The sequence below is a fragment of the Dacryopinax primogenitus genome (genome assembly GCF_000292625.1).
Source record: "Dacryopinax primogenitus strain DJM-731 SS1 chromosome Unknown DACRYscaffold_11, whole genome shotgun sequence".
NCBI lineage: Eukaryota > Fungi > Basidiomycota > Dacrymycetes > Dacrymycetales > Dacrymycetaceae > Dacryopinax > Dacryopinax primogenitus.
The window spans coordinates 825,491-850,893 of NW_024467208.1; the positions used below are offsets into that span (position 1 = coordinate 825,491).

General features: G+C 52.4%; 12 protein-coding genes across 12 annotated transcripts; 7 read left to right on the forward strand and 5 right to left on the reverse strand.

The window, feature by feature from the left end:
- Positions 1-84: 84 nt before the first annotated feature.
- On the reverse strand, positions 85-2,099 carry DACRYDRAFT_89497 (uncharacterized protein; the record flags this gene model as incomplete). The annotated part of the gene is made up of 7 exons (XM_040776916.1): positions 85-242; positions 291-475; positions 551-896; positions 961-1,537; positions 1,600-1,680; positions 1,739-1,849; positions 1,902-2,099. The coding sequence occupies 7 exons, from the start codon at positions 2,097-2,099 to the stop codon at positions 85-87; spliced, it is 1,656 nt and encodes a 551-aa protein (XP_040628026.1).
- A 1,870-nt stretch (positions 2,100-3,969) lies between these two features.
- Positions 3,970-5,608, reverse strand: DACRYDRAFT_22904 (Pkinase-domain-containing protein). Its single transcript, XM_040773008.1, has 6 exons — positions 5,439-5,608; positions 5,306-5,382; positions 4,982-5,251; positions 4,682-4,930; positions 4,329-4,626; positions 3,970-4,275 (listed from the first exon to the last, which is right to left on the reverse strand). The coding sequence occupies exons 1-6, from the start codon at positions 5,515-5,517 to the stop codon at positions 4,220-4,222; spliced, it is 1,029 nt and encodes a 342-aa protein (XP_040628027.1). The 5' UTR covers positions 5,518-5,608; the 3' UTR covers positions 3,970-4,219.
- Positions 5,609-5,751: 143 nt separating this feature from the next.
- On the forward strand, positions 5,752-7,514 carry DACRYDRAFT_22905 (uncharacterized protein). The gene is made up of 3 exons (XM_040773009.1): positions 5,752-6,271; positions 6,322-6,559; positions 6,613-7,514. Exons 1-3 carry the CDS (start codon positions 5,927-5,929, stop codon positions 7,431-7,433), a joined length of 1,404 nt encoding a protein of 467 aa, XP_040628028.1. The 5' UTR covers positions 5,752-5,926; the 3' UTR covers positions 7,434-7,514.
- Positions 7,515-7,827: 313 nt separating this feature from the next.
- Positions 7,828-9,113, forward strand: DACRYDRAFT_22906 (uncharacterized protein). The gene is made up of 2 exons (XM_040773010.1): positions 7,828-7,851; positions 7,915-9,113. Exon 2 carries the CDS (start codon positions 8,759-8,761, stop codon positions 8,972-8,974), a length of 216 nt encoding a protein of 71 aa, XP_040628029.1. The 5' UTR covers positions 7,828-7,851; positions 7,915-8,758; the 3' UTR covers positions 8,975-9,113.
- A 243-nt stretch (positions 9,114-9,356) lies between these two features.
- Positions 9,357-10,559, forward strand: DACRYDRAFT_100622 (uncharacterized protein; the record flags this gene model as incomplete). Its single annotated transcript, XM_040767473.1, has 1 exon — positions 9,357-10,559. Exon 1 carries the CDS (start codon positions 9,423-9,425, stop codon positions 10,557-10,559), a length of 1,137 nt encoding a protein of 378 aa, XP_040628030.1. The 5' UTR covers positions 9,357-9,422.
- Positions 10,560-11,007: 448 nt separating this feature from the next.
- Positions 11,008-12,026, forward strand: DACRYDRAFT_22908 (uncharacterized protein). Its single transcript, XM_040773011.1, has 2 exons — positions 11,008-11,120; positions 11,188-12,026. Exons 1-2 carry the CDS (start codon positions 11,067-11,069, stop codon positions 11,929-11,931), a joined length of 798 nt encoding a protein of 265 aa, XP_040628031.1. The 5' UTR covers positions 11,008-11,066; the 3' UTR covers positions 11,932-12,026.
- Positions 12,027-12,325: 299 nt separating this feature from the next.
- Positions 12,326-13,567, forward strand: DACRYDRAFT_100623 (uncharacterized protein; the record flags this gene model as incomplete). The annotated part of the gene is made up of 1 exon (XM_040767474.1): positions 12,326-13,567. One exon carries the CDS (start codon positions 12,326-12,328, stop codon positions 13,475-13,477), a length of 1,152 nt encoding a protein of 383 aa, XP_040628032.1. The 3' UTR covers positions 13,478-13,567.
- A 692-nt stretch (positions 13,568-14,259) lies between these two features.
- Positions 14,260-15,766, forward strand: DACRYDRAFT_22909 (uncharacterized protein). The gene has a single exon (XM_040773012.1). The coding sequence runs from the start codon at positions 14,444-14,446 to the stop codon at positions 15,569-15,571; it is 1,128 nt and encodes a 375-aa protein (XP_040628033.1). The 5' UTR covers positions 14,260-14,443; the 3' UTR covers positions 15,572-15,766.
- Positions 15,767-16,002: 236 nt separating this feature from the next.
- DACRYDRAFT_108466 (uncharacterized protein) lies at positions 16,003-16,818 on the forward strand (the record flags this gene model as incomplete). The annotated part of the gene is made up of 1 exon (XM_040768654.1): positions 16,003-16,818. The coding sequence occupies one exon, from the start codon at positions 16,003-16,005 to the stop codon at positions 16,816-16,818; it is 816 nt and encodes a 271-aa protein (XP_040628034.1).
- A 538-nt stretch (positions 16,819-17,356) lies between these two features.
- Positions 17,357-19,575, reverse strand: DACRYDRAFT_22910 (natural resistance-associated macrophage protein). Its single transcript, XM_040773013.1, has 3 exons — positions 19,290-19,575; positions 18,266-19,231; positions 17,357-18,211 (listed from the first exon to the last, which is right to left on the reverse strand). The coding sequence occupies exons 1-3, from the start codon at positions 19,361-19,363 to the stop codon at positions 17,545-17,547; spliced, it is 1,707 nt and encodes a 568-aa protein (XP_040628035.1). The 5' UTR covers positions 19,364-19,575; the 3' UTR covers positions 17,357-17,544.
- A 1,445-nt stretch (positions 19,576-21,020) lies between these two features.
- On the reverse strand, positions 21,021-23,434 carry DACRYDRAFT_116947 (uncharacterized protein; the record flags this gene model as incomplete). Its single annotated transcript, XM_040770287.1, has 5 exons — positions 21,021-22,603; positions 22,655-22,830; positions 22,883-22,955; positions 23,001-23,015; positions 23,064-23,434. 5 exons carry the CDS (start codon positions 23,432-23,434, stop codon positions 22,252-22,254), a joined length of 987 nt encoding a protein of 328 aa, XP_040628036.1. The 3' UTR covers positions 21,021-22,251.
- A 304-nt stretch (positions 23,435-23,738) lies between these two features.
- DACRYDRAFT_116948 (kinase-like protein) lies at positions 23,739-25,196 on the reverse strand (the record flags this gene model as incomplete). Its single annotated transcript, XM_040770288.1, has 2 exons — positions 23,739-24,909; positions 24,958-25,196. The coding sequence occupies 2 exons, from the start codon at positions 25,194-25,196 to the stop codon at positions 23,739-23,741; spliced, it is 1,410 nt and encodes a 469-aa protein (XP_040628037.1).
- Between the last annotated feature and the right edge of the window lie 207 nt (positions 25,197-25,403).

Below are 25,403 nucleotides of genomic sequence, written 5' to 3' on the forward strand. Positions count from 1 at the left end.
TGTCTCAGCGTCTTCCTGTCCTCGGCCCCTCTCAATCCCACGGCCGCTTCTTCAATTGATACATTTGACGAACTGACCACTCAATCAAGCAGTTGCCTTCTTCTTCTTGGCCTTCGGGGTAGCCTCGTGTTCAGATTGCTCAGAGCCTTCCTCCACTGTATTGTTAGGTGCGACAGATGAAGAAGGATTTATGATGAGCCGCTTTACTCTATTCCAAGCAGACGACAGCCAGTCGCCTGACCCTGTAGGGCTCAGGCGACGTGCTCGCTGCGATTAAGTAAAAGACTCACGATGCGTTGGTGCTGACTCTTCCGCGGACGACGCAGACGATGGTTGAGATCCTGCTGCAGATCCCGATCCTGAATCCGAAGGGGGGGAGGTGGATGACTTCTGGATCCTGCCCCATGATGATGGCCGTCCCTCCACATCATCGGCATAGGCCTGCAAGATCTCACGCTGGCGGGTGGTCAAGCTCCTGCGGATAACCATCAATATCTGTAATTCAAAGTCCGCCCAGTCGGATCGGCTGGCTAGGGAGCAGGGAACTCACCTTGGTAGCTTCACTGTGAATGCGACGAAAAGGTCTCCTTTGTTCTTGCTGTTGTCATGCAACGAGGGGACCCCTCTGCCTTTCAGAACGAACTCCTGCCCTTGCTGGGTTCCAGGAACGACCCTGACGGCAACGTCTCCATCCAACGTCGGTACCTTAACCTGTCCACCAAGCAGGGCGGTGTGCAGGGGTATGGTCGCATCGTGGTACAAGTTCGAACCCTGTCGCCTGAAAACCTTGGAAGGTGTAACGTGAACCTGGACGTGCAGGTCTCCAGCCGAACCCTTGCCAGACATTGGAGCGTCGCCGTGACCCGGAATGCGGATGACCATGCCGTCTTCCACGCCTACGAAGCAAGAACGTATGGTCGGTGACATAATCAATACAATCGATAGAACCCTGATTCTTACCTGGAGGAATCGTAACATCCACGGTCTTACGCTCTTTGACCTTCCCCATGCCAGAACAATCAACGCATGATCCGTTCTTGGGTATTGTCGTTCCACGACCGTGGCATGCTTGACACGTGCTTGCCATCTGGAACCCACCATCTAGCATGAACGTCCGCGTACCTGTCCCACCACATGCGCCGCACTGAGCCATCTGGTGACCGGGTCGTAGGCCTGTGCCAGAGCAGGTCTTGCAGTCCACGACTGGCGTGCTTTTTACCGTTCGTTCGCAGCCCTTGCAGGCATCGAGGAAGCCAATATTAACGGAAACCTGGACGTCTTCTCCTCGTGTGACCTCCTCTGCAAAACCTCGTGTACGTCTTCCACCGAATGCGGAGCCGAATAGCTGTTCGAATATATCTGCCCCTGACCGTCCTCCAGCACCACCAAATGGGCCACCGAAGTCCTGGAAACCTCCAAATCCGCCGCCACCAAATGGACCACGTCCGGATGCAAAAGCATCTGGATCGAAACCAGGTTGAGTGGAGGCAGCACCGTACTGATCGTAGGCTGCTCGCTTCTGATCGTCACTAAGGATCTACAGTATTCGGATGTGTCAGTCACTTTCATTTTGAGCTGAGATTCCGAGAAATTACGCACATCCCAAGCTGACTGGATTTCTACGAACTTGTCTTTCGCAGACGCATTCTTGTTTGTATCCGGATGATACTTCTTTGCGAGCTGGTAACCAAAACTGCGTCAGCTGACGTGAAAACGTGGAGCAGCAGCTCAAGCGCACGTCGAAGTAAGCCTTCTTAATGTCGGATTTGGACGCGTCCTTCTTCACACCCAGCACTTGATACGGATCCTTGGTCGCGGCATTCGAGGGATGTGACGCATGGAAGCAACGCTGAAAACAGCTGGTCAATATCGAAGCAAGTCCGCTTTGTAACGCTACTCACGCGTTGCACGCTATTTCCATATTCTGATAACCTCTTTCTTTTGTGTATGTGTGCATGGCTCGAATTTGGGACTGAACCGGTAAAGATTGTGCGGCGGCTGGGTGCGGCGAGAAGGTAATGCTGTGTCTTGCCCGTGCTTGTGCTGGCAATGCTCTGAATGAACGGACTCAACGAGCGCGCAGCGAGTCTAGTAGGCATGACAGAGAACAGATGGTCGTCTCGAATGGCAAAACAGTGAAGCAGACCGTCTTGAGGTTCGCCGACGGCGTTCAATTCTTGACGACGTTGTGGCTGCCAGAAATTTCGCCGGACGGACACGGGTGCAAAAAATGGGAGGCAAATATTTCGGAAATTATGTAATCAGCGTGGCTTTCCATCGCCGTCGACCCATGCTGCAGAAGTGCCTGATTTTGCCGATCTTATTTAATAGACCACCCTTCTGCTACGCTTCTGCGATCGCCATTTGCGCAGCACAATCGACATCAACCTATCTGTTGTCAGCCGTGAGAAGGGATAAGGATGGGATTTTCCTGCACACCGCTGAAGGAAGTCGCTTCTCCTCTGAAGTTTCCGCGGACTTGGTCCCTTGACGCTATGCACTTCTCGTTCTCACGAAGGATGTCTTGCCCTCTGGTTCTCGCCTACGTCTTCAGAATCTCTATGCTTCCCTGGGCAGGTCCTGATCAGAACGAACTAAACTGGGCATTCTGCATACTGGGCCGTTCATTCCTAAAGTCTCTTGTTTTCCGGTCACCTGAGCGGGCCGAGGGCATGGAGAGGGTTGACGAATCCCTTGCAACTTACTAAGTTCAACCGACAAAATGAAGATCGGAACCTGCTGCGGCCGCTTCTGAAGGACGCCGTCGGTATCCGAACTCGACCCACCCGTCGGTAGCGTGGTCTGCATTTAGCCTGCAATATCAAACACCTGCCTGAACGGGCGACAGCCCTTACCGAACGTGGCCAGTTCTACAGGGGGCAAGCTCGAACTGAATGACCCTTTATTGTATTGATGCATACTTCCCTGCGGTAGAAGGGCCCGTCTTCACTGGAGAGTGGCAAGGGCGAGGGCCTGGTCTTTTGTCTGTCACCCACGATCTTTCATGACGCTGGTCGAAATCGGTAACCCTACACCGGGAGAATATGTCAATGACAAGGTCCGACACTTGGGATTACCGAAAGATCCAATTCTTTGCACCTCTTATCTTCTCAACAACACGCACCCAAATACTCTCGCATGTGCCAGACCTCACGAGTTTAGATCAGCTAGCACGGAAAATGTCTACCGGCACGTCTTTATCCCGTCTGACTGGACTATGTACACGGGTGTCTGGATACCGGCGGTCAGAAAATTAGCCCTTCACCATCAGACGTCCCACTCGAGCGTATAGGACCATGTCCTAACGAAGGCACGAGCCCGAGTGCTATGCCCCAGCCGCGTTCTTGCGACAAGGTCTTGGGCGTATCCGCATCATCCGACGGTCATTGACTGCCTTCCTTGTATTTCTCGGTTTCCCGGAGTCTGTATCGCTGATATCTCATGTAAACGTACAGCTGGCACGACTTGCCTAAATAGGATCATTTTCCAGTTGTGGAGATTGGGAAGCTACGAGGGTCTTTGCCCCGCGGGGAATACACTCGACGAAACATCAGGAACATCAGGAACATCACCATTTTTTTGCACCCCGGCGCGATCGGCCGCTGCAGTGTGACTTTGCTGAACGCGGAAGGCTTTTATGAAAGGCAATTTTGCTGCTCTTGCATAGGCGTGACTGACGCTTTTCAGATGGGAGTGGACACCGGCCGACGGAGTCCGCGGCACTGCGAGGTGATTCGCCACGCTTGTCAGGCAATCGCATTGAATGGACGGATCTCTCCTACTTCCTAGTTCAACTAGCCCTTCTGTACATCCAATTCAATATGCTCACACTCGACCGCTCACCATACCTTATTGAGCCGACGGAATTCCGAGCTGGGCAGTGCATGGAGTGCGAACAGACCAGGCCGTGGAACTCATCCACGAGGCAATGTTTCCAACACCAGTGTCAAGACCTTCTGGAAAGATGGGACGATCCAAACGCAACGCGAGATCAGAAGAGGGAAATATGCAACATCGTAGCAAAAGACCGTAACACATTCGGTCCTACGCCATCATATTGTATAATACCAAGCCGGGATGTAAGACAACAAGGAAGGAGATGAGAAAACAGAATTTCGGGTGCGAAAGAGGGGCACTTGCGGAAGTTGACGAAGGGAAGAAAATGAGGGAGGGAGAGGGGGGAAGAGAGGGGAGGGGGGTTGAGCAGGGTGAAATCCCTTCAGCCCGACTCCTCCCCACTGACATCGGCAATCATCTCACGCTGCTTGACAAGGTCTATGGGTATACGGTCAGTACACCTTGCTTTCATTGACTAGATTCCGGCGCACCAAAATAGGGATGATCCTGCGCTTCCCTTGCGGTGAGCCGCTCCTGATGATCATAGCGCAAGAGTTTGTCCAGGAAATCGATGGCTTCATTTGTGATATAACGTTGGTTATCTGTCGTGACGAAGCGAGACCATGGCTTGCGAGGGTAGCGTCCTAAGATCTCATCATACTGGCTGTCGAGTTCGATGTCATATTTCTCCAAGTAGGCATTAAGCTCATCGGTGCCTAATACTTTGGCGATCTTCACCAGTTGATCGTAGTTGTCATGGCCATGGAAAAAGGGTTCCTTCCGGAATATCTGCGCAGGATTGTCACTATTCATTTCACGGACAGGTCGTATTGGAATGGCTTACCATGCTCGCGAACATGCACCCTAGGCTCCACAAGTCGAGGCTGTAGTCGTACTCCTGGAAGTCGACGAGCAGTTCCGGACCCTTGAAGTATCGACTTGCCACACGCACGTTGTACTCGGTATTGGGATGATAGAATTCAGCCAATCCCCAATCGATGAGTCTGAGTTTGCGTCGTTCATGATCGATCATCACGTTGTGTGGCTTGACATCACGGTGCATGATACCCTTAGAATGGCAGTAATCCAATGCCTGTGGATACAGATAAGGGTAATGCCCTGACCAAAGCAAGAATATGCGCACCTTCAACAACTCAAATATGTAGAACCTGACATCGTAGTCCGAGAACTTAGGGTAAAGGATCTTGAAGTCAACATTGTTGACGCATTCAAAGACAAGACTGGGAATCTTGCTCGCTGGATCTCGCACAACATCAAGAAGGGCAACAATGTTGGGTCCGCCGGCGAGGTTCTGAAGGATTTTAATCTCGCGCTTTATCTTCTTCTTCTTCACTGGTTTGAGCACCTTGATGATGCACTTGGTATCGGTGACAATATTGATACCCTCGAAGACCTATATCTCCTTTTAATGGACCAGTCTACATGCAACGGAATCATGAAGGCATACCTCAGAATACTTTCCCCGACCCACTTTCCGCACAATCTCGTAATGATCTTGACTACCCCACTGCACTTGGAGGTTGTCTACGGTTATGGATATATTAGGCTGGTGTTCCGCAGCGCTCCATGATGGCACATACCGTAGTCCCACCATGATCTCCCCAATTGTTCGTTTACATTAGCATAGACGCGCGCCTGCGAGCGCCTTTCCCGTCCCATGCCTAGCTCCTCCTCAATTTCGTTCAGCAGTTTGCTTCAGTGTGGCAGGACAAGACGATACGACAAGTGACGCGGTCTAACACAGGCAGAGGCAATGCGCGAGGTGAGCGGGCAGACTCCGCCTGCCTTCTCGCGAATATGCTTACGTCTACTTCCGCGGAAGCAACTGGATTACATGGGGGTTATGGCGCCGACCTGTCGTCCACCTTGCCAGAAGTCGTAACGGCACCGGCTCTTTCCTCACCATCAACTTGCACTTCTTGTCTCCTCACCACCACCTGCGCTTTAGGCGTTTCATTCGTCTGGGTCGTCCTCAAGAAAACTGCCCCTGTTTCTCAGCGGTGTGGGAGTGGTCGTTAAGGTCGGACGACCACTTCGGGCTTAGCTCACATCAACAGACCCGTCGGCCATGTCGAATCCCTCATTACGACACGGCTACCATCCCTCATCATCATCGTGGACGTTTGACACCCCTACAAACGCGGTTTCTGGATCATTTGCACCACCAGCCACCTCCCCACGCGTGGAGCTCCCTCTACCGAATGCGGCCGGTGCATTCTCAGACATCGATGCCTCCACCTGGCCCCGCAAGATCTTAACTTTGCTACTCATCCAGTATGCAAGCACGGCAATTGCAATGCCATTTGAGGGTGCAAAAGTGTTGAGCCAAGTTGAGTGGATACCGAGAGACGGCGTAGCTGAATGGGTCGATGAGGAGGTCGAGGATGAGAGGGATGATGCGTCGGACGCTTCAGTAAGTGTCCATCCTCTTGCATATACAAGCCGCGTTGACTCTTGAGATAGGATACTGGCCCATCTTATTTCTATGATCCTTCACCCAATCCGATAGCTCACCCTTTTACCCGTCGAACATCTTCAATGACAGTGCGACGACGGTCATCCACGCGCCCGACGCCGATGAATGTCGGTATCTACCGACGACCTCCATGGGTTCTACCTCCATTTGGCGATCCTGGCGTATGGGGCATGATCAAGCGGACTATGCGCACTCGGACCGAAGGTGTCTACACGCTGTGGAATGGTGCGTATGCGTCTATCATTAGAATGTCGCATCCGTTGACACAACCAAATCAGGACAACTACCGTCTACGACGATCGACATCCTGACGTCTACGGTACAACCCTTCCTGCACACGATTCTCGCGAGCATACCCTTCCTAGCAGCTGCACCACCGGATTTACTATTGGGACCCGCACCTATTCCGTTGGTTCTGTCCCATGTCATGACTGGAGTTCTCCTGATTCCTCTGGATCACCTGCGTACACACCTAATTCTCAACCCTTCATCCCGATCATTGCCACCCGATCAACGCACCACTCCACCGCCTCGCCTGTACTTCTCCTCCCTGATGGCTCAGTACATGCACCCCCACTTGCTGTTGCCAGCCCTCTTGACGTCCTCCATTCCCCACGTCCTTTCCTTATGCCTTCCACGTCTACTCCCGCCTTCCCTCACCCCAACGCTTGTTGCAAGTCCTGTTCTGCAACCTATTCTTAGCTTGGTGTTCACTGCCGCATCCTTGCTGATCACCCTGCCTCTCGAGACTGTCAAGCGACGGCTGCAGGCACAAACAGCACTGAATTTGGTGGACCCCCCTCCCGTCACGACATCTGAAGATGATCATACCCCCCAATTACCGCAACATCGCGTCCTCACGCGTCCCATGCCCTACCACGGCATCATCGACACACTCTACCGGATCATGTCCGAGGAGTCATCGGTGCCGCCACCGTTACCGGAACATCGCGAGAAGGCAGCAACGAGCTTCTGGACGAGCACAGTAATTCGTCAGCTGTATCGTGGCTACGGCATGGCTCTGACAGCAGGTGTGATTGTGTTCTGTCTCGGTTTGTTGGGGGGTGATCTGGATGAACCTGGATGGGCCGAACTGTGACACGATCCGAGATATACATATATCGCTAAACACGGTTTTACTTTGTCTTTTACTATGTAATGTAATTGCTCTCTCTCTCTGCTCTATAACCTTTCTGCGTCTGGTTGGTAATAGGCTACCACGCCACATGGAAATGTGAACACTTTCTCTGCCTCCGTGCGTACTTGCCTGTCATGACTCCCCTGTTTGACCACGGGTTGAACAGCTTCGAAGAACAACCCATATCCCATGCTCTGAATGTCCCTTGTCCCTCTGAACACTGTTTGTGACGGTGAACGGCGGACATCGGAGGACCTCTCTCAAGAAGACCCGCGGAGCTGAGCATAGAGTTGTCCAAGTCAGCTTGGATCAAGCTACTTCAATTTCTTCAACTCCCCTAGCCCCGCGGACTCACCCCCGGTTCCTTATACATCGCGAAGTACGTAACCTGCCAAGCCAATACATCCCATGATGCCCACGATGCTTACAACGATAATCACAGCGAACCAACTGGCACAACGGGCAATCCTAGTTCATTCAGACCCCCCAGGAGAAGAAGCTGCCAAGCTCGGTTCGTATCACTTGCTCCACATCGAGCTGGGAAACGACGAACGCAGCTTGAAGGACCAGTTCGACAGAGCAGCAGGGTCGCAGGGCGGTACATATCGAGCCAAGAGAACTAATCTGAATGGGCGAAGAAGCACGGCATCCTCGCTCACGTGAAGGAGGCCGTCCACGCCGCAGGATCAGCAGCCGGACATGGAAATCCTGCCGATCCATGCGGTCCGTGTGGCGAATCACGAGTAGTTCCCGTCCAAGCCCTGGTCGGCTTGCGGCCACGTCGACTTGAAATTATGATGAGTGCTGTTCACTCAACGAGCTCGACCCTCTTCAAACGCCCTTCCCAACTCATATCATGACGAACGCGAGCTAGACGCCAGTGTTGAAAGCACCCAAATAGCGCATATAAGCACCATCTACCTGCATTAGTTGCGCCCGTGTGATATTTCCCGCCTACTACCTCCGCTCAAGCTAAGCAGGTTGGTGTTGCAGGAAGACTGTGATGGACATGATCTTCCGGTTGGCGCCCATATGAACATGCTGGAAGAGCTGGAGGAGCTCGCACTCACAGGCACGAACGGCTCTGATCGCAAACATTGCGAAATCGATCAATTCATGGCTTTCGTTCCAAAGACGTCACACCTCCGAGTTCTACAACTATCTCTGCATCTGCCGACCCGGAGCCATGGGACCTTCACGTTGAACACCCTTCCTCAGTTTCTTCCCTCGACACTCCAATCCTTCAAACTCTGAGGCGCTGCTGACACTATCTCTGCTTCCGATCTATGGATTCAGAGGGGGCACAAAACAAGTCGTGGCTGCCTGATATGCAGGAGTTTGTGTTTTCAATGGACATGCCGACCGACAGGACATTGAGGAAGGCTGCTCGCCTACCTTGGGAGCGAGTGGGAAGACATGAAAGCGAAAGACGAGAAACAGCGATATCGGACAGGCATGGAGGCAAGGGCGGAGATTCGACCGGGGGTAATCATCACCGGTGAATGACACAAATGTCAAAATGAAGTCACTCTGCATATTGAAGAGTTGATCGGACTTCGAGCGTCACCGTTCAGCGCTTGCGATCCAGGATCACACCTTCACTGATCACACTTCGATGACATTTGGTGGGTGGATGGATTTAAAAAAGGGGCTCGAGAATATAACACTACTGATATGCGTCTGTGTGTTAGAGTGTGCTTTCATTCATTCGCAATTCGGAAATGTATAGTAAGGTTTGCGAGAATTGGGTGTCCTTGGACACGTGTTGGAAAATGCCAGCTCATCGTGCACCATGTTTAGTGTAGTTGCAGGGTTCATAAAAATCTGGTTGTTGACGCGTCCTGCTCGTCACCGTCACCGTTCCTTTCCAAGCTCCTTACAATCACATCACATCACTGTTTTTCCGCATCATCAATTCTACGCTCAGTAGCCTAGTTCATAACGCCTCTGATGGGATACACGATGATCACGACGACGATTACAGCAAACCAACTCGCACAACGCGTGGTCCAAACCCACTCCAACCCCTTGGGTGAAGAAGCGGCGAAGCTCGGGTTGCATCACTTACTGGAGGTCGATCTGGGCAGCCACGCAGACCGTGAAGCGCAGCAACCAATTGGAAACTGGAGACGCAGGGTGACCAAAGTTCCATGGAATGTCTCTGAATGGATGAAGTATGGCGTCGTCGCCCAGGTGAGGAAGATCGTCCGGGCGGTGCAGGATGGGCGGGACGACAAGGACATCCCGCCCATCGACGCACTTCGCTTGAAGAATCTCTGGAAGTATGAATGCCCTGCCCTGCCTCTCTCCCAATCACTAGATGGCCTGCGACCACGCCTCCTCGAACTGGCCTGTGGATATGAAGAATACTGTTCACTCCGTGAATTCGGCATGCTGCACACACCCTTCCAGGTCGAGTCGCTTATTATCACCGGAGCATGCGAGCTAGAAGCCAGTTCCGAAAGCACCCAGCTGGCGCACATGACAACCCTCCGCCTGCATTTCTGCTGCGGATTAAGCCCTTTCTTTCTATCGCCCGCGCTCAAGCTGAGAACGCTACAAGTAGAGGAAAACGACGCGATGGACACGATAACTCGGCTGTCCAACTGTACTCATGTGCTAGAGGGCCTCGAAGAGTTCATACTAACCGGCACCAACGAGTGTGATCTTTCTTCTACTGAATACTGGGAATTTCTGGCCTCTATTCAGAAAATGTCACACCTTCGACTGCTACAACTGTCTCAGCGATTGCCATTCACAGGGCTTGCGCTGGATGCGCTTCCCGAATTCCTCCCCCAAACTCTCGAACGCTTCAGGTTCTGGGGCGCCCCTGGGACTATTACCGACTCCACACAATGGACTCAGAGGCTGGGAGCCAAGTCCTGGTTACCGAGTCTCCAGGAGTTTGCCTTGTCGTTGGATATGCCCGAAGAATATGCGGCAAGGATAGCTGTTCGAGCACCATGGGAGCGAACCGGCGAACATGAGTCGAGAGGACAGCAAACGACGACATCGGACAACGTTTGCTCCGAAATCACCAGGGCAATGGTAGAATATCGACCGGAGGTGGTGATCATTCGTGCATGACAGTGAATAATATTTAGAGCGGCGAATTTACAGTACAAATGAAGTCGGAGGTGAAATATAGTCCCCACTTGATTGACTTTGAGTTTCAACTCCAATGTATAGGGAAGTAGAATCATACATCAAGACCCGCTTTGTGTTTGTATTTGTTTCGGACTAGGAGACGTGCGTTGGCGAGTTCCTCCCGTTCTTTCCTTTTGCTATCCTACGATACACTTGTGTGTTGACTACTGACAACGATATATCCAATGACGTACACGTGCTAGCGACAATCATCAGAGCAAATCAATTCGCAGAGCGCGTGGACGTGGGACATTTTGCACGTTTCGGAAACGAAGCCGCCAGACTCGGCTTGCGTCACCTGCTCGAGGTCGATCTGAGAGACTCCGAACCCCTGATGCCATTTCAACACCAAAATCGACGGCTGGAACATAGTCAGGGGAGAACCGCTGAGCTCGTGCGTGACGTCGCCGCTCAGGTGAGGGAGGCCGTCACTACCACGAAACACGGATGGGAGGACAGGAGTTTTCCACCGATCGACGGCGTCCGTTTGATTCGCTTCGGGTCTCATGGAGCACCCATGGCACTTCTGGTTCAAGCATTAGATGGTGTGCAACCGCGTCTGCTCGAGCTTTTTTGTTGGTTTTCGGTCTGCTCGCTGGAAGAATTCGCGTCGCTGCATACATCCATCCCGCTCGAGACACTCATGATCACACACGCAACCGAAGTTATCGCGAGTCCCGAAAGCGCCCTACTTGCACGAGTAACCACCCTACAACTGAATTCTTGCAGGAGTTTGAAGTTTTCCCGTCTACCACGTTCTCTCAAGCTAAGGAGACTGATCCTCTACGAGAACGAGGTGATGGACATGGTCTGTCTAATGGCGGAGGGTACCCACATGCTGGAGGAGTTGGAAGAACTCTTTCTCACGAATTCGAACGGAATTGGGCGCAGGGATTTCGAGTTCGATCAATTCATTGCCTCTATCCGGAAGATGACACACCTTCGAGTCCTGCAACTGTGTCAACAATTGTCAGAGCGCATTGGGATCCCCACGTTCAATGGGTTTCCTGAGGCTCTCCCTCAAACGGTCGAATGTTTGAGGATTTGGGGTCCGCTTGGGACTATCACTGACTCCGATCCATGGGTCGAAAAGGTGCGAGGCAAGACTTGGTTACCGAATCTCCGGGAGTTTGCTTTAATGCAAGACATGCCAACAGGTGATCACTCGGCATGGCTGTGGGCTCGAGCCCCTTGGGAGCGAACGGATTCGGCAGGAGAGCAAACGGCGACATTGGATCGCGTTTCCCGCGAGATCATCGAGGCGATGGTCCAGTATCGACCGCAGGTGAAGATCACGTGTGCACGACACTGATCAAAGCAGAGAACGAGTTTGCGTCATAAAAGGGAAGTCAGAGGTGGAATACAGAATCCATTCAAACGGCATTTGATAATCTCAATTCATTTTATGGAGCTTCAACTCTGTTTGTTGGCTATGGTGATACCACCATCATACGTAGACCATTACCTCGCACAATGATTCATGAAGATTTTTCAGAGAGTGGAGTCATTCTGTGTTTCCATCAAAGGCCTGATTTAATTGTATGTTTGTTGACAGACTAGGTGAGGTGTGGTGGATATGATTGGTTGTGACTGGCCCATTCATGAGCCTGACCGTACCTGGGGCCAAAATTGCCCGCGCGGCATTCCTCTCCTGAGTTCTACGACAGTTCACTTTTTTGCTAGCTTGTGTCAGACTGATATTATCGATGGATCCAATAACGCACACAATACTGACGACGACCATCACAGCAAATGAACTCGCACGACACGCGGAACAACCTGATTCTGGACCTACAGGAGAGGAAGCGGCTAGGCTCGGCTTGTGTCACTTGCTTGAGGTCGATCTACCAAATCCAGAGTCCGAAGAAGGCCTGATACCAACTCAGCAACACAGTCGTCGGGTGGAATATAGGCCAGGGAGGACCTCGGAGCTGGTGATAGCGGCCCAAGTGAGAGAGCTCGTCAAGACCACAAAACACGGACCGGAGGACAGTAATATCCCGCCCATCGACGCACTCCGTTTGTTTAACCTCGGGGATTTTGATGAAACACCCGGCAGACTCCTGGTTCAAGCATTGGATGGTGTACGACCACGCCTACTCGAGCTCTTCTGCAGATTTAGGGAGTACTGTTCACTGAATGAACTCGCGTCCCTCCATACACCCTTCCCGCTGGAGACACTTATCATCACAAACGCAGCCGAACTTGACGGGACTCACGAAGATGCGCAATTCGCGCACGTAACCACCCTACGCCTACATTATTGCGTGGGTCTGAGGTTCACACGCCTACCGTCTCTGCTCAAGCCAAAGAGATTGTTCTTAGAGGAGAACGATGTGATGGACACGCTCTGTCGTCTTGCGGAAAACACGCGCATGCTGGAGGGGTTGGAGGAGCTTTTTCTCAGCAATTCGAACGGATCCGATCTTGGTTGTTTCAAATTCGATCGATTTATTGCGTCTATCCGGAAGATGTCACACCTTCGAGTCCTGCAACTGTCTCACCATATGTACAGCAGGTGGATGAAAGGCTACACGTTCAATGCGCTTCTCGACGTTCTCCCTCAAACGATCGAGTATCTGAGGATTTGGGTTGCGGCTGAGACTATTACCGATTCCGACCCATGGGTCGAAAAAGTGCGAGACAAGACTTGGTTACCGAATCTCAGGGAGTTTGCTTTGGCGCAAGATATGCCAAGTGACTATGGAGGTATGCCTATGGCTGCTGGAGCAGTTTTGGAGCAAGTGGACGGACTCGATCAGACAGGAGAGCGAACGGCGACAGTGGACAGCGTTTCCCGGGAGGTCATCAAGGCGATGATGGATTATCGACCGGAGGTGAATATCCTGTGTGCATGACAAAGCTCAGCATGAATGGGAATTTCCTGCACAGGGGTATTGAAGGAAACATGTCTATACCATGGTTCCATGTCCGGACGGGGAGGAAACACACAAACAGAGCTCTTTAAGAGAAATAGGCTATCACATTCCCGTCTGAGTATGTTTGTAAAGCCCCTCACTACTGAATACATCTCGATCCACTCAATATCATTACGCGCCGATTCTGTAAAAGTCCTAGCGAACACGTCTTCAATAACGATATCTTACAACGCCTATTGATGGATGATATTGGCGAATGGGCTAGGCGAACGAATGGAGCACTTCGATGGATGTTGTGATGGCGAATAGAACGGACCGGATTGACAGAGCGTATGGGTGGGCCGCGAGGGTGGAACAGGTAGTCAAATGTACGGGCACGACATATAGAGCTGGATCGGAATGAACAGAATTAGACTCGTTCATCAGGCAGTTGAACTATGAAGTTTGTCAGTAGTGATAGAGCGTGGGCAAGAGAGATAATGCGCACCTTTAGTATCCGATCTGCTACATAATCCTACGCCAATCCATCCCATCTCGCCTCATTCCTTCGCGTCCATCAACCCGAGCTAACAGTGCCCTTTTCAGAATTCAAATACAAGTCGGAGAGGACCCAGCAGGTATCATGTTTGTGCGACCTGTCCCAGTTCGTGTGAAGTCATTGGGGCTGAGACTAGTCAATCCGAGACTTTCCGACTTCTTCTATGATGTCCACTAGCGCATTCTTTCCTACGTCGTATGGCGCACGGTCTGATATTTTTTTTAACTGTAACCAGTTTACAGATTAGTGCTGAAGTCGAGAGTGAGTCGAGGTGAGTCGGAAGTTACTGACCAAGTTTGGCGCGGGGCGCAACTGCCTTCGTTCCCCTCCTGAACCACATACACACATTTACTCTCCGTGTCGCAAATCGTAGACCAGAGATTTCGCTACATCCACTAGCGCGTAACATGCTAACGACGACGATCACAACAAACCATCTCGCACGCCGCGCCATCAAAGCTCAATTTGGCCCTTTGGGGGAAGAAGCAGCTAAGCTCGGTTTGCGTCATTTGCTCGAGGTCGAGGTGATAAACAATGCACACCAGTTGCCACATATGCATTTGGATCGCACGAATCTTTTGAACCTCAACGTGCAGGGAAAGAATGACACACGAGCCCAAGTAAAGGAGGTCATCAGTACAACACGCTACGGGCGGGAGGAGAACGATGTGCCCTCGATCGATGCCCTCCGGTTGACGAATGTCAGGACGGAGACTCCCTCCGGCCTGGATATTCTTCAAGAACTTGATGGTGTGCAGCCACGCCTACTCGAGATCTCCTGCGGGTGGGATGAGTTCTGTTCGCTTGATGAATTCAGCACACTGCGTACGCCCTTCCCCCTCGAGACACTTATTCTCAGCGGTGCATGTCGACCTGACATCGGTCTAAAAAGCACCCAGCTAGCACACATAACCAGCCTACGACTTCACCTTTGCTGTAGTATATACTTGCCGCGCTTCCCCCCGCCCCTCAAGCTAAGAAGATTGGTTGTGGAGGAGAACGACATAATGGACACGATATGCCGGCTGGCGGAGGACACGCACATGCTCGAGGAACTGGAGGAACTTGTACTAATCGGCACAAACGGTTGTGATCTCATGACCTGTTACGAACTCGAACAATTTTTGTCATCTATCCAAAAAATGCCACGTCTCCGAGTATTGCAAATTTCCGAACGGTTGCCGATTCGAGACTATGGACCTATCACGATGAATGCTCTTCCCCAGTTTCTCCCTCAAGCACTCGAGTGCTTCAGATTCTGGAGCACACCTGGGGCTGTTACCGATCACGATCCATGGACTCAGAGGATACGAGACAGGTCGTGGCTGCCGAATCTGAAAGAGTTCATCTTCTCGATGGATATGAAAACCGACGAAGTCGCAAGCAAAGACGCTCGACCACCTTGGGAGCGATCGGAAGTACAGCAGTATACCGGAGAGAAAACAACAGCATCGGATATCGTTTCCTTTGAAATCGGTAAAGCGATGACCGAGTTTCGACCAGGAGTAAAGATCGCGGTTATCACACATGGATGAAAGTGTAATGGAATTCGCTACCCAGAGGTTCCGGAGAAATCGGGAATAGGAAGGGGGACTGTGTATGTTAATCCTAACATCATCAATACATGGGAGTGGGAGAAGTCCGAAGTCTTGCAACTTACAAGTATCTGCAGCTGTATAGATACGCGACACCTTCCTCACCAATCCTGTCTTCACCCCACTCATTTATCAATATATCAACTCATTTATGTATCAGCTGTATTAGCTGGTGATCACCCCATACTCCACGATCTGATGTTCCATCATGCTCTGGAGTTAGTCATAGACAGTGCGCGTTGCGCAATCTTCTTGCTTCTGTTTCCCTCACCGCTTTCTCTCAGGTCACCTTCATCATACTCTCCTCACCGCGGAATTCCGGGATCAGCATGTCTATGCAACGCACAATACGTGCAATACTGACAACATCAATGACACCAACCCAAATTACACGTCGTGCTCTTCAGGCTCATGCTGCACCGTTGGGAGAGGAGGCAACCAGGCTCGGCTTGCGCCATCTGCTTGACATCGATCTTGGAGACAACCGCCAGATCATCCCGCGAGCTCTGCCCATTTGGGAACGACCTGCTCCATTGTTGAAGCAAAGTATCCCAACTCGGGTGAAGGAGATTCTCCGTGCAGATAGGAAGAGTGCAAGTATTCCGCCCATCGACGGGCTCCCCTTCCACAAGTTCTTCATGCATGATGAATGGATCAAGGCTCTCGCTGAAGTACTGGACGGGATCCGGCCACGCCTTCTCGAACTGGCTGCTGGGTGTCACGAATACTGTTCGCTCGATGAATTCGACATGTTCCGGACGCCTTTCCCGCTCGAGACGCTGATTATCAGCGGAGCGATCGAGCTCGAGACAAGCATTCAAAGCACCCTACTTCCCCGAATAACAACGCTTTATCTGAATTATTGCTCTGGACTAAGGTTTCCTACCTTGCCGTCTCCACTCAAGCTGAGGAGGCTGATCATGGTAGAGAACAACGTGATGGACATGATCTGCTGGATGGCGGAGGAAACACATATGTTGGAAGAGCTGGAGGAGCTTGTTCTCACGGGCACCAACGGGTGTGATCTCGCCAGTTGTTTTGATTGGCAACAATACCTGGATTCTTTTCAAAAGATGCCTCGCCTTCGAATGCTACAGCTTTCTCACAGGATACTGAGCTACTTTGAAGAAGCCACACTAAATGGGCTTCCCGTGGTCCTGCCTCAAACTCATCTGGGGCCCGCCTGACATTATTACCGATGCGGAGCCATGGATTCAGAGGTTGCGGGACAAGTCTTGGTTGCCGAATCTGAAGGAATTTACTTTCTCGCTGGATATGCCGATAGATGATGAGGCAATCACGGCCATCAGAGCACCCTGGGATCGATCGGATGGACGGAAAGGCGAAGGCGTACCATCATCGGTGTCGGACGGCATTTCAGAGAAGATCGGGAAGACGATGGCCGAGTTTCGACCGGAGGTGCGAACCATTTGTGTATGACAACAACGGATATATGGAAGCGGATAGACGCAGCGGGGGGCAACGACCGCTGATGCCATAGAGGAGTTGGGTAAGTCGAGAAAAAAAAAGGGCAGATTTACATACCATGTCTCCTAAAACTCCTGACGTATGTTCATGATCCACCTGCTTACGCACCCACTATATTGTATTTTATATCACACTCCACTCCCCTAACACTTCTCATGTACAAATCATGATATACCTGCTTACGCACCCATTATACTGTAGTTCATATCACACCCGACTTTCAATGTAATACTGCACGGCATTCTATTGAACGTCTAAAAGACAAGCGGTGGCAGCTTCAAGAGGCACATGATTGCACCAACGATTGGATGTATGGGTCTTCGAGTCCATGTAACTAAAAGAGTGCGCATTTCATCATCAGAGCTCAGTCCGTTCACTTTCTCGTCATTCTTATTTCCATCACCTGCTCTCGATGGATATCCTGATCACCCCGAATTTCCCAAGCAAAGCTCAACGATCGCATATCCATTGGCGAGACAGATAGCCACGAAGAGCAACCAGCCGAGGACATTGACCGTCCAATGATTCGCATACGATTTGACGTGCTTGGAGCCTTGCTCCGCATCTGTAGCTGCGGTGGCTTGGCTGAGTTGGACGGGATGGACATCAGCAGTTGCTTGCACGTCGGAAGACTGCGGAGCCGAGATTGCGGAGGAAGGGCGCTCGAAAGGGGTTTCATCGAGAACAACCTCCATCCGTGCTTTCCTCCCTCCAGTGACCCACAACAGCGGAAGTATGACCCCTGGAAGGCAGATACTAAGCGCAACCTGGCTCGCAACGAGCAGAGTATCCAATCCCGTCCTCCCAGCGGTGACGGCGACGATCGTACTAGGTATCAAGCCGATGAGGCGGGTCAACAGCCTACGCGCGAATGGGGAGACACGCCATTCCAGGAAACCCTCGGAAACGACTTGCCCTGCCATGGTGGCGGTCACACTTGCGCTTTGGCCGGAACAGAGAAGGGCGAACGCGAAAAGGAACGCTGCTGGTGGACCGAGTTTGTCCGAGAGCAGGGCGTGAGCACTGAAGATATCGGCGTCTGGGCTGGGTCCGGTGTGGTAGTAGAAGGCAGTACCACCCAAGATGAGGATCCTAATCGTCCATCATTTGTTAGTATCATCCCCACTTTCGAGATGTAAGACATACGCGGAGTTGATGACTAACGCCAGCAACAGTAAGCTGCAGACGATATCCGTCGTGGCGTGGCCCAAATGCGCGCGCACAAAAGCCATACTGTTATTCCCTTCCCAGCGCGGGGCCTCCATACGCGGGTCCCAGATAAAGAGGCTCTCGAGCTTTCCAAAGACCGAGGGATGGACGACGGAGCTCTTCGGGCTTTCGTCCATCTGGGCGTGAACGGGTGAAGATGGATATGAGGTTATGCTTGGGAGGGGGAGGAGCGCAGGGAGCTGGGGAGCAGTCGGGCTGCCCTCTGTTGAGCCGTTGCGAGTTGGACAGGCGCGAGCGAGCCCCGCGGCCCTCGCGTGTGCTGGATGACGGCTCTGTGTCGCCAGCGCGCTACCTAGGAAGATCGCGTGTGGCATCACGGTGGCACCCAGGATGCCGATGGAGATGTATAACCCATTGGGTTGGAATACAGCGCCGTTGGGGATGAAGCCCTTGAATACCGGTCCCCAGAGCGGACCGACGCGGACGATGAGGACGACGAAGCATCCTAGAACGGCGAGGCAGAGGATGATGATACCCGCTTCAAAAGCTCGGCCCGCTTTGCCTAGTCCGCCATCTGGCGCAGGGCGCCAGAGTGCGAGGATGACAAGGACATCAGCGGAGGTGATCAGTACACCCGCCCAGAGAGGGAGAGACGGGAAGATCAGGTTGAGCGCTATGGCTGACCCGAGTAACTCGGCAAGATCGGTGAAGATGATCGCCGCTTCGGAGAGGAAGTACAGAGGGTACAGTCCAAAATAACGTGTGAGCTTGCGCGGGTAGAGCAGACGACGGCAGTGTTGTGCCAGGTCTAGGCCGGTGATTACGCCCATCCGACAGGCGAGAACTTGGAGGAGCACGGCGCCCAGGCCAGCAATGAGGACGACGAAGAGCAGGGAATACCCATACTCCGCACCAGCCTGGAGATCGACGGTCCAGTTGCCTCTAAAGCAGCCAAGATATCAACATCCATTACCCATAAGGAGCAAAAATGGAGACTCACGGATCAAAGTACGCCACGCTGGCTATGATGCCTGGACCAATATGATACGCACAATGATGTCCGATCTTGCGCATCACCGCACTAAGCCTGTCTATCATCTTAAGCGGAGCGCTCTCGGGCAGCGCATCAGGTGCCTTCGGACCACCTCCAGTCTCGCCATCCTGCCCGCCCCCCAACTCTCCAGTGGGGTCCCCACTGGAATGTATGTCCGGTGGCTTCGGAGCGTTTGGGTCTCCAGGACCCCCAGAGGCCAACGCGTTGGGGTTATAGTCGTAGTGGAGGTCGAGGGCCTCCCGATTCTGTTGCTGGCGACGTTTGTCTCTCTTCAATGGGGAGAGTATTGCGCGTGCGGCGGTGAGGCCTGCACGACGCTCACGAGGAGACAAGTGGGCGAGATTCATCAACCTCGGAGAGGGGAGAGATAAGTGTGTACGAGGTGGGGGGAGAAGAAAGAAGGAAAGCAGTTAAGCCGCGAGGGTGGTGAGGAATGACATGATATAACAAGTGCGGTCGTTGCTCGATATGGTGGGAGTACCCGCCCAGCCGTGCCAAGTCAGGGAAGTCCACTGCTCAGAACAGTTGCGATGACTTCTGCACTGCCACTCGAACCATCATTCAACACGCGTCTATTTGATCCCGCTCCACGACATCAGCTCACGGCGATGGTAAATGTCTCACTTCCCATTCGTCCATCACTCCATCCTCGTCATAACAGGATGTCGCTACCAAAGACGAGCGATGGTTGATCTATCTTACTTTTGTTAGGCGTACAGAAAGAAATCACCACTCTTCTATCGCATTCTGCGGACCGGAGATTTCCACCAATCATTTCCAACCAATTTATTCCTCACATCTCCGGTGAGGCCGCGGCGACTCGGGGAGTGCAGCGCAATGATTCACCCACATTGTTCAACGTTTGATGTGCCTGTTGGTGTTGCCGCTGCGGTGCTGGCCAGCTGTCAGTTAGAACGAGTCGCCGTGTTCTGCTTGGCAGGTGTCCAGGTGCCATTGCAGGTAGCTGCATCTCACTAAAGCAGATCAGGGAAGTTGCATACCCGACTGCGCCATACAGTGCCCACAACTTATCCATGTCACGTCGTTGGCGAAAGGGAAGAATTTCTGAAGCAGGCACTGGGACTAAAGGAAAGCGATTCTTGAGCTACTGAGGTGCAACGAGTACACGTATAGTGGGCGGATCTCGAAGAAACTCGCTTCGGCTTCCGGAGTCTTGACGAGATTCATACGAATAGGATTCTCTACCTCCTTCAGAGGAGGGTTGCGACGTACAAAAATAGTGTTCCAGCCTCTTTGACATCTCTCCGGGTCTCGGGATGGGGTGGATCACCGATTCCGATTTGCTCGATAATCGGCTTTTCCATGTTGCGGATAGCGCCCGGCCCATCAGTCCGGGTTCGATGGATCGTATTGCGAAGTTATGGTTATCGCTGTGAAATGCTGATTTGCCGTCATTATTCCTTCAAGATGCCTTGCTCAGAACACGCTCATGTCATCACGGTGTCAATCACGAGAGCCGGAGACTGATAGCACTGCCATTGATCCGCCCCCGTCTCTTCTGTTCCGAATCCACATCATCAACGAGTCGACCCTTTCCTGGCCGCTTCGTGATTGAGAGGAGCTCATGTACCGACAGTCCTCCCCTGTCGAACATGCGGCTTCAGGAACTCCCAGACGACATCCTTGAATATATCCTCGTCTTCCTAGACAAACGCGCGGACTTCTACTCAGCCTGTCTGATATGCTGGCATATCAGTCAGCTCGCCCAGCCTCGGCTCTATGACAACCTACACGACTTCCAGCGACTTCCCAAGTCTCGCAGGCTCGAGGATGCCGAAATACGGATCGCGGTGACACGAGCGTGTAGGACGCTTCAGTTCAAGCCGCAGCTGGCTGTTGGCGTACGAGCGCTCCAGCTGGACTTTACGGAAAAGCTGTTCCAGAAACCCGATCGAGATGTACTTATGCCGTCGTATACTCGTCTTGTCTGCAAGTTGCTGCCCTGTATGACCGGACTTCGTTTCCTCCGGATTATTACTAGCTCTGATGAAGACTTCCTCAACTTGCTGAGATGCAATTTCCGGCTGCGTCGACTGGCTATCGAAGGCTCGGTCGGATCGAATGGTGTCCGATTCCTCCAACAGCAAGTGCGAGTCGACGATGCAGAACTGTACTGCGATATCGAAGTTGCTCTGCCGAAGGACGATGTTCTGCTGCCTCGGCTGACAAGGTTCAACGGCACGTGGGTGAACGCGGCCTACTTTGTACCGAAACGCCCGGTTCAGGCATATACTTGGAGTGGAAATCGTTCAAACCTCGAGACTTTGAGCGCCTCCCAACCGGGTTGCCTCGCTTTATCTACAGGACCTGTCAAACATCTCCTCTTGGTGTCAACCCAGATATCGCGGGATACACTGCGTGCTATCTTGTGCAGCGTGGTCCATGTGATCGACATCACGCTGTTTGTCCTGTGGCGCGATTGTAACGAGGCAAGCACGATTTTCAGTTTCGCCGTAACTGAGCCTCGTCTTACTTGTCACGCAGGCAATGGCAGTCCTGGGCTCCCCGGAAACACTATCCGCTTTTTCAAGACTCTGCAGCTTGGAGCGGCTATCGCTTGATGGACGTCGGATGCAACAGGTCGCACCTTTCACATTCTTCAAGTTCCGAGATGCCGTTGGTAAAGCCTGTCCCAAGCTGAAGCGAGTCGCCTTCATCGGGTCCAGGAAAGGAGATCCTTTCAACTGGGATAAGGTATACAGTCGCAGCCCAGGAAGCAGGTGGTTGAGATTGGGTGATGATGCAGTGAAGACTGGATGAGGATGCATTTCATGTTTATCAATAATGTACAAGTGCGAGTCGTGAATGACGCCTACAGCTGGATGATCATGTATAGTCATGACGATGGAAAGAATAGAATACAATGAAGCAAACAATAGCACGAAGTTCATCTGTGTATTCTCCTTGTTTCTCTCACAGCAGGGTGTTCTGCGACAGCTTCCACCTCACCAGGCAACTGGGTTGGCACGTAGTCCTCATCTCGCGGAGTTTGAAGCATATGCCTTGTTACCCGGGGGCGTCGGAGCATATCTTCGATGTCCCTCCATACCGTGACAACTGGGGCCTGCCTGATGGGTGTCGGATCGTCATAAGCCTGAACGAAGTCCTCGGTTTCTTCCTCACTGCTCTCGTCGGAGATAGTCACGACCTCAGGCCGCACATTCATCATCATAGCGCGTTGGATCGTGTTGACTCGCTGTACGCGAACTTTCGACTCTGACTTCTGCTTCGTCCATGCCCTGCGCGCCAGTGTGAGACCATATATGCGCGCAGAAGGGATGCAGACATACGATTTCCGCTGTTCCCATTCCTTCTTCTTCGGCCCCTGTTCCTGCCACTCTTCGTCCCCATTCTCAGCAAGTGAGCTGATCTGCTTTTCGATAAGATTGTCGACGATCAGCCCAGGGATGAAGGGAGTGGTTTTGTTCATCGGAGCACGGCAGGCGAAACATGTGGGTTTGCATTTCTATTCGTACTAATTAGACTGTCATCCCTATGGCAAGGAAAAAAGCACTCACGCGTTGAGACCACTTGGTTGAGCATTCTCCACACGCAGAATGCCCACAAGGGTTCGCCAAGTGGCAAGCAACACTTAGAAACAGTCAGAGAGGAGTCACAAGACAGTCTAGTGCATACATAAGGTCAAAGCATCTGTTCACGTATCAGTGTGAGCTCCACATTGAGATCAAAGAGACGTACATAGGACAAGTGAAGTCTTCCTCGAACTCTTTCAGCACTTTCTGCGCATACATCTTCATCTTCTTCACCGACTCCTCCCCCGAGACGACGTCAGGCGATCTCGCGCGCTTGATAGCAGGTCTCTCCCAGGGAGAGGGGAGGCTCGGTGTGCTTCGAGACTGGTTACGATTGGTTTGTCTCCGGGGAGGTTTGTATACAGGAGGCTGCCGGACCACAGATGGCCTCGAGGTCGACGCGATTTGGGAAGTCGTAGGGGCCAAAGCTGTAGGCGCGCGAGGCTGAGAGGGAGCATCGAGCAGCTTTCCTACTTCTTCCCAATTCATATCCTCGAAGAACTCATCATACTCGTCGACGTCCACCGCGGTTGGCATCTTGCAGAGAACGTAGTCTAGTAGTCGTAGCAAGAGGTTGAGTGTATTGTTGAACGCCCTCTGGGCGCGTTCGGCTTCTGCATCACCACAAACAATCCGCGGAGAAACTCGGAGACGCGGCAGCTGTGGCCCCATTCTCTGGAGATACGGAAGGATAACATTAGGCGTGTATCGTACAACAACATTGACTGCTATCAACGGTATGTATCGTTACTAAATCCCCTGATCTCGTGTCTAAAAAAATAGGAATCCACAGCATGAACCCAAGAAGAAAATCTCCGATAAATCGCCTGAGCACATCGAATTATGCCAGCTGCGGCTTCTCCAACTGAATCAGATCCTGCAGTTCCCGATAGAACCATTCCATCCGACCCCTCGCATATCTCAAATAGTTAAAGTCTCCTCCTTCCGCCTTGACGCCTTCGTTCACCAAACCTATCACGTCGTCTCTCGCCTGTACGAGCCCCCATACGGCCCACATAGCGTGACTCGCTGGACTCCACTCACGAACCTCTCGCTCCAGCTGGTCGAGCTGTTCCTCCGTAGCGCTGTGACCAAGGTATGCGCGGTAGAAGTTCCGCCTTTTCCCGAGTGTCGGGTAATTCGCTCGCTCAAGGTACCAAGACGTCTCCACCGGGCGCGAGTAATCGAAACACCACTCGTGGAAGTGGTTCGCGATATCGAACGCAGCTGGGTTGGGGGAGGCGTACTCGAAGTCGACCACGATAAGTTGGTGTTGCGGAGGGAGGGTTGCACCCGCGAGCGGAGAGGAAGAGGGAGTGCGAAGAGGCTTGGTGAGCCGAAGGAGGTTGCCGTACTGCGCATCGTTGTGCGCAAAGACGACTGGTGGAGTACGGGAGGAAATTAGAGCTTGGTATGTGGACACATCTTGCGCAAAGCGGTGGAGGTCAATGTCGGTGCTGATATTGGCCCATTTATGTTGTAGTGGTAACGGTACTTTTGCGAGTAGCCCAAGTACATCCCGTGCAGGAACGAGCCAGCTTGTGATGTTCTTCCAGACGCCTGGGAGACTGATGTCGTCCTGTACGACACGCTCGAGGTCGACCGAGTGCAGCTCTCGCATTCGCATTCCAATCCACTGGCTCATTTGCGGTTCGCGCATCTCAGCTGCTGTCAGCGTCCGGCTGGGAAAGTACTGCTCCACTCTGCCGTTGGCGAAGGTGCCGTACACTTTGGGGCCGATGCTGTATTGGCTCGAGAGGATGTGCAGTGTTTGCAGTTCGGAGGGACGGGATATGAGCACAGAAGAGGAGGGGCCATAGATGCGGAGGACCAGGGTTGGAGGCTTGGGAGCTTGTGGATAAGAGACGAAGAATACGGCATTGGTGAGTGCTCCTGAGATTTTCTGGAGATGAACGTTGGCAGGGGTGAGCCGGTGCGATGACCAGCCCGGTATTCTCAGTGTCCGGAAGAGGGAAAGTAACACTGTCGCGAAATTCGGGGAACGATGTTTCCTGAGGATTGGATCAGCTACCATTTCGTTATCGGCATCTCCCACGTACCTGGCATCCAGCTCGACATCAGCATAAGGCAGGTCCTTAAGCTGATACTCCCTGAGCTCAGGCTCGTCTTGCTCGACATCCAGCTGCCACCTCGTCTGGCTCTCACTCCTCGCCCGAGATCTGCTATCAGCATAACCCCCTCCGATACTGATAACGCTAGTGTAGCTGCTGCTGAGGTGCAATGGTGGTGGAGTGGGCAGGTCCAGCGGGAGGGAAGGCCCGAGGGTAGGTGTCGACATCTTTTGAGTAACAAGGCTATGGAATATGTGAATATCAAGGGATGTTTGTTGAATGCGATGGAAAAATGGGAAGAGGAAAGTGAATACGTCACACGAGCATATCCACCGAGGATTTTTGAGTCGTGCGACCAAAGCGCCCCAACCTGAGTCAAGGCCCCAATCACGGCGCACACGACCATCATGCCGAGTGGCAGTGCTTACGGGAGG

Bases quoted from the DNA above. Each gene is read 5' to 3' on its own strand.
- DACRYDRAFT_22906 (XM_040773010.1), top strand. From the start codon at position 8,759: ATGGATTCAGAGGGGGCACAAAACAAGTCGTGGCTGCCTGATATGCAG.
- DACRYDRAFT_22904 (XM_040773008.1), bottom strand. From the start codon at position 5,517: ATGGGACGGGAAAGGCGCTCGCAGGCGCGCGTCTATGCTAATGTAAAC. The intron at 5,383-5,438 runs GTATGTGCCATC...CCATAACCGTAG, and splicing joins GAGATCATGGTGGGACTACG to ACAACCTCCAAGTGCAGTGG. The intron at 4,931-4,981 runs GTGCGCATATTC...CTGTATCCACAG, and splicing joins ACATATTTGAGTTGTTGAAG to GCATTGGATTACTGCCATTC.
- DACRYDRAFT_22910 (XM_040773013.1), bottom strand. From the start codon at position 19,363: ATGCGCAAGATCGGACATCATTGTGCGTATCATATTGGTCCAGGCATC. The intron at 19,232-19,289 runs GTGAGTCTCCAT...TGGCTGCTTTAG, and splicing joins AGCGTGGCGTACTTTGATCC to AGGCAACTGGACCGTCGATC. The intron at 18,212-18,265 runs GTATGTCTTACA...ATGGACGATTAG, and splicing joins GCGTTAGTCATCAACTCCGC to GATCCTCATCTTGGGTGGTA.
- DACRYDRAFT_22908 (XM_040773011.1), top strand. From the start codon at position 11,067: ATGGGAGGACAGGAGTTTTCCACCGATCGACGGCGTCCGTTTGATTCG. The intron at 11,121-11,187 runs GTCTCATGGAGC...CGTCTGCTCGAG, and splicing joins GTCCGTTTGATTCGCTTCGG to CTTTTTTGTTGGTTTTCGGT.
- DACRYDRAFT_22909 (XM_040773012.1), top strand. From the start codon at position 14,444: ATGCTAACGACGACGATCACAACAAACCATCTCGCACGCCGCGCCATC.
- DACRYDRAFT_22905 (XM_040773009.1), top strand. From the start codon at position 5,927: ATGTCGAATCCCTCATTACGACACGGCTACCATCCCTCATCATCATCG. The intron at 6,272-6,321 runs GTAAGTGTCCAT...CTCTTGAGATAG, and splicing joins ATGATGCGTCGGACGCTTCA to GATACTGGCCCATCTTATTT. The intron at 6,560-6,612 runs GTGCGTATGCGT...CAACCAAATCAG, and splicing joins TGTCTACACGCTGTGGAATG to GACAACTACCGTCTACGACG.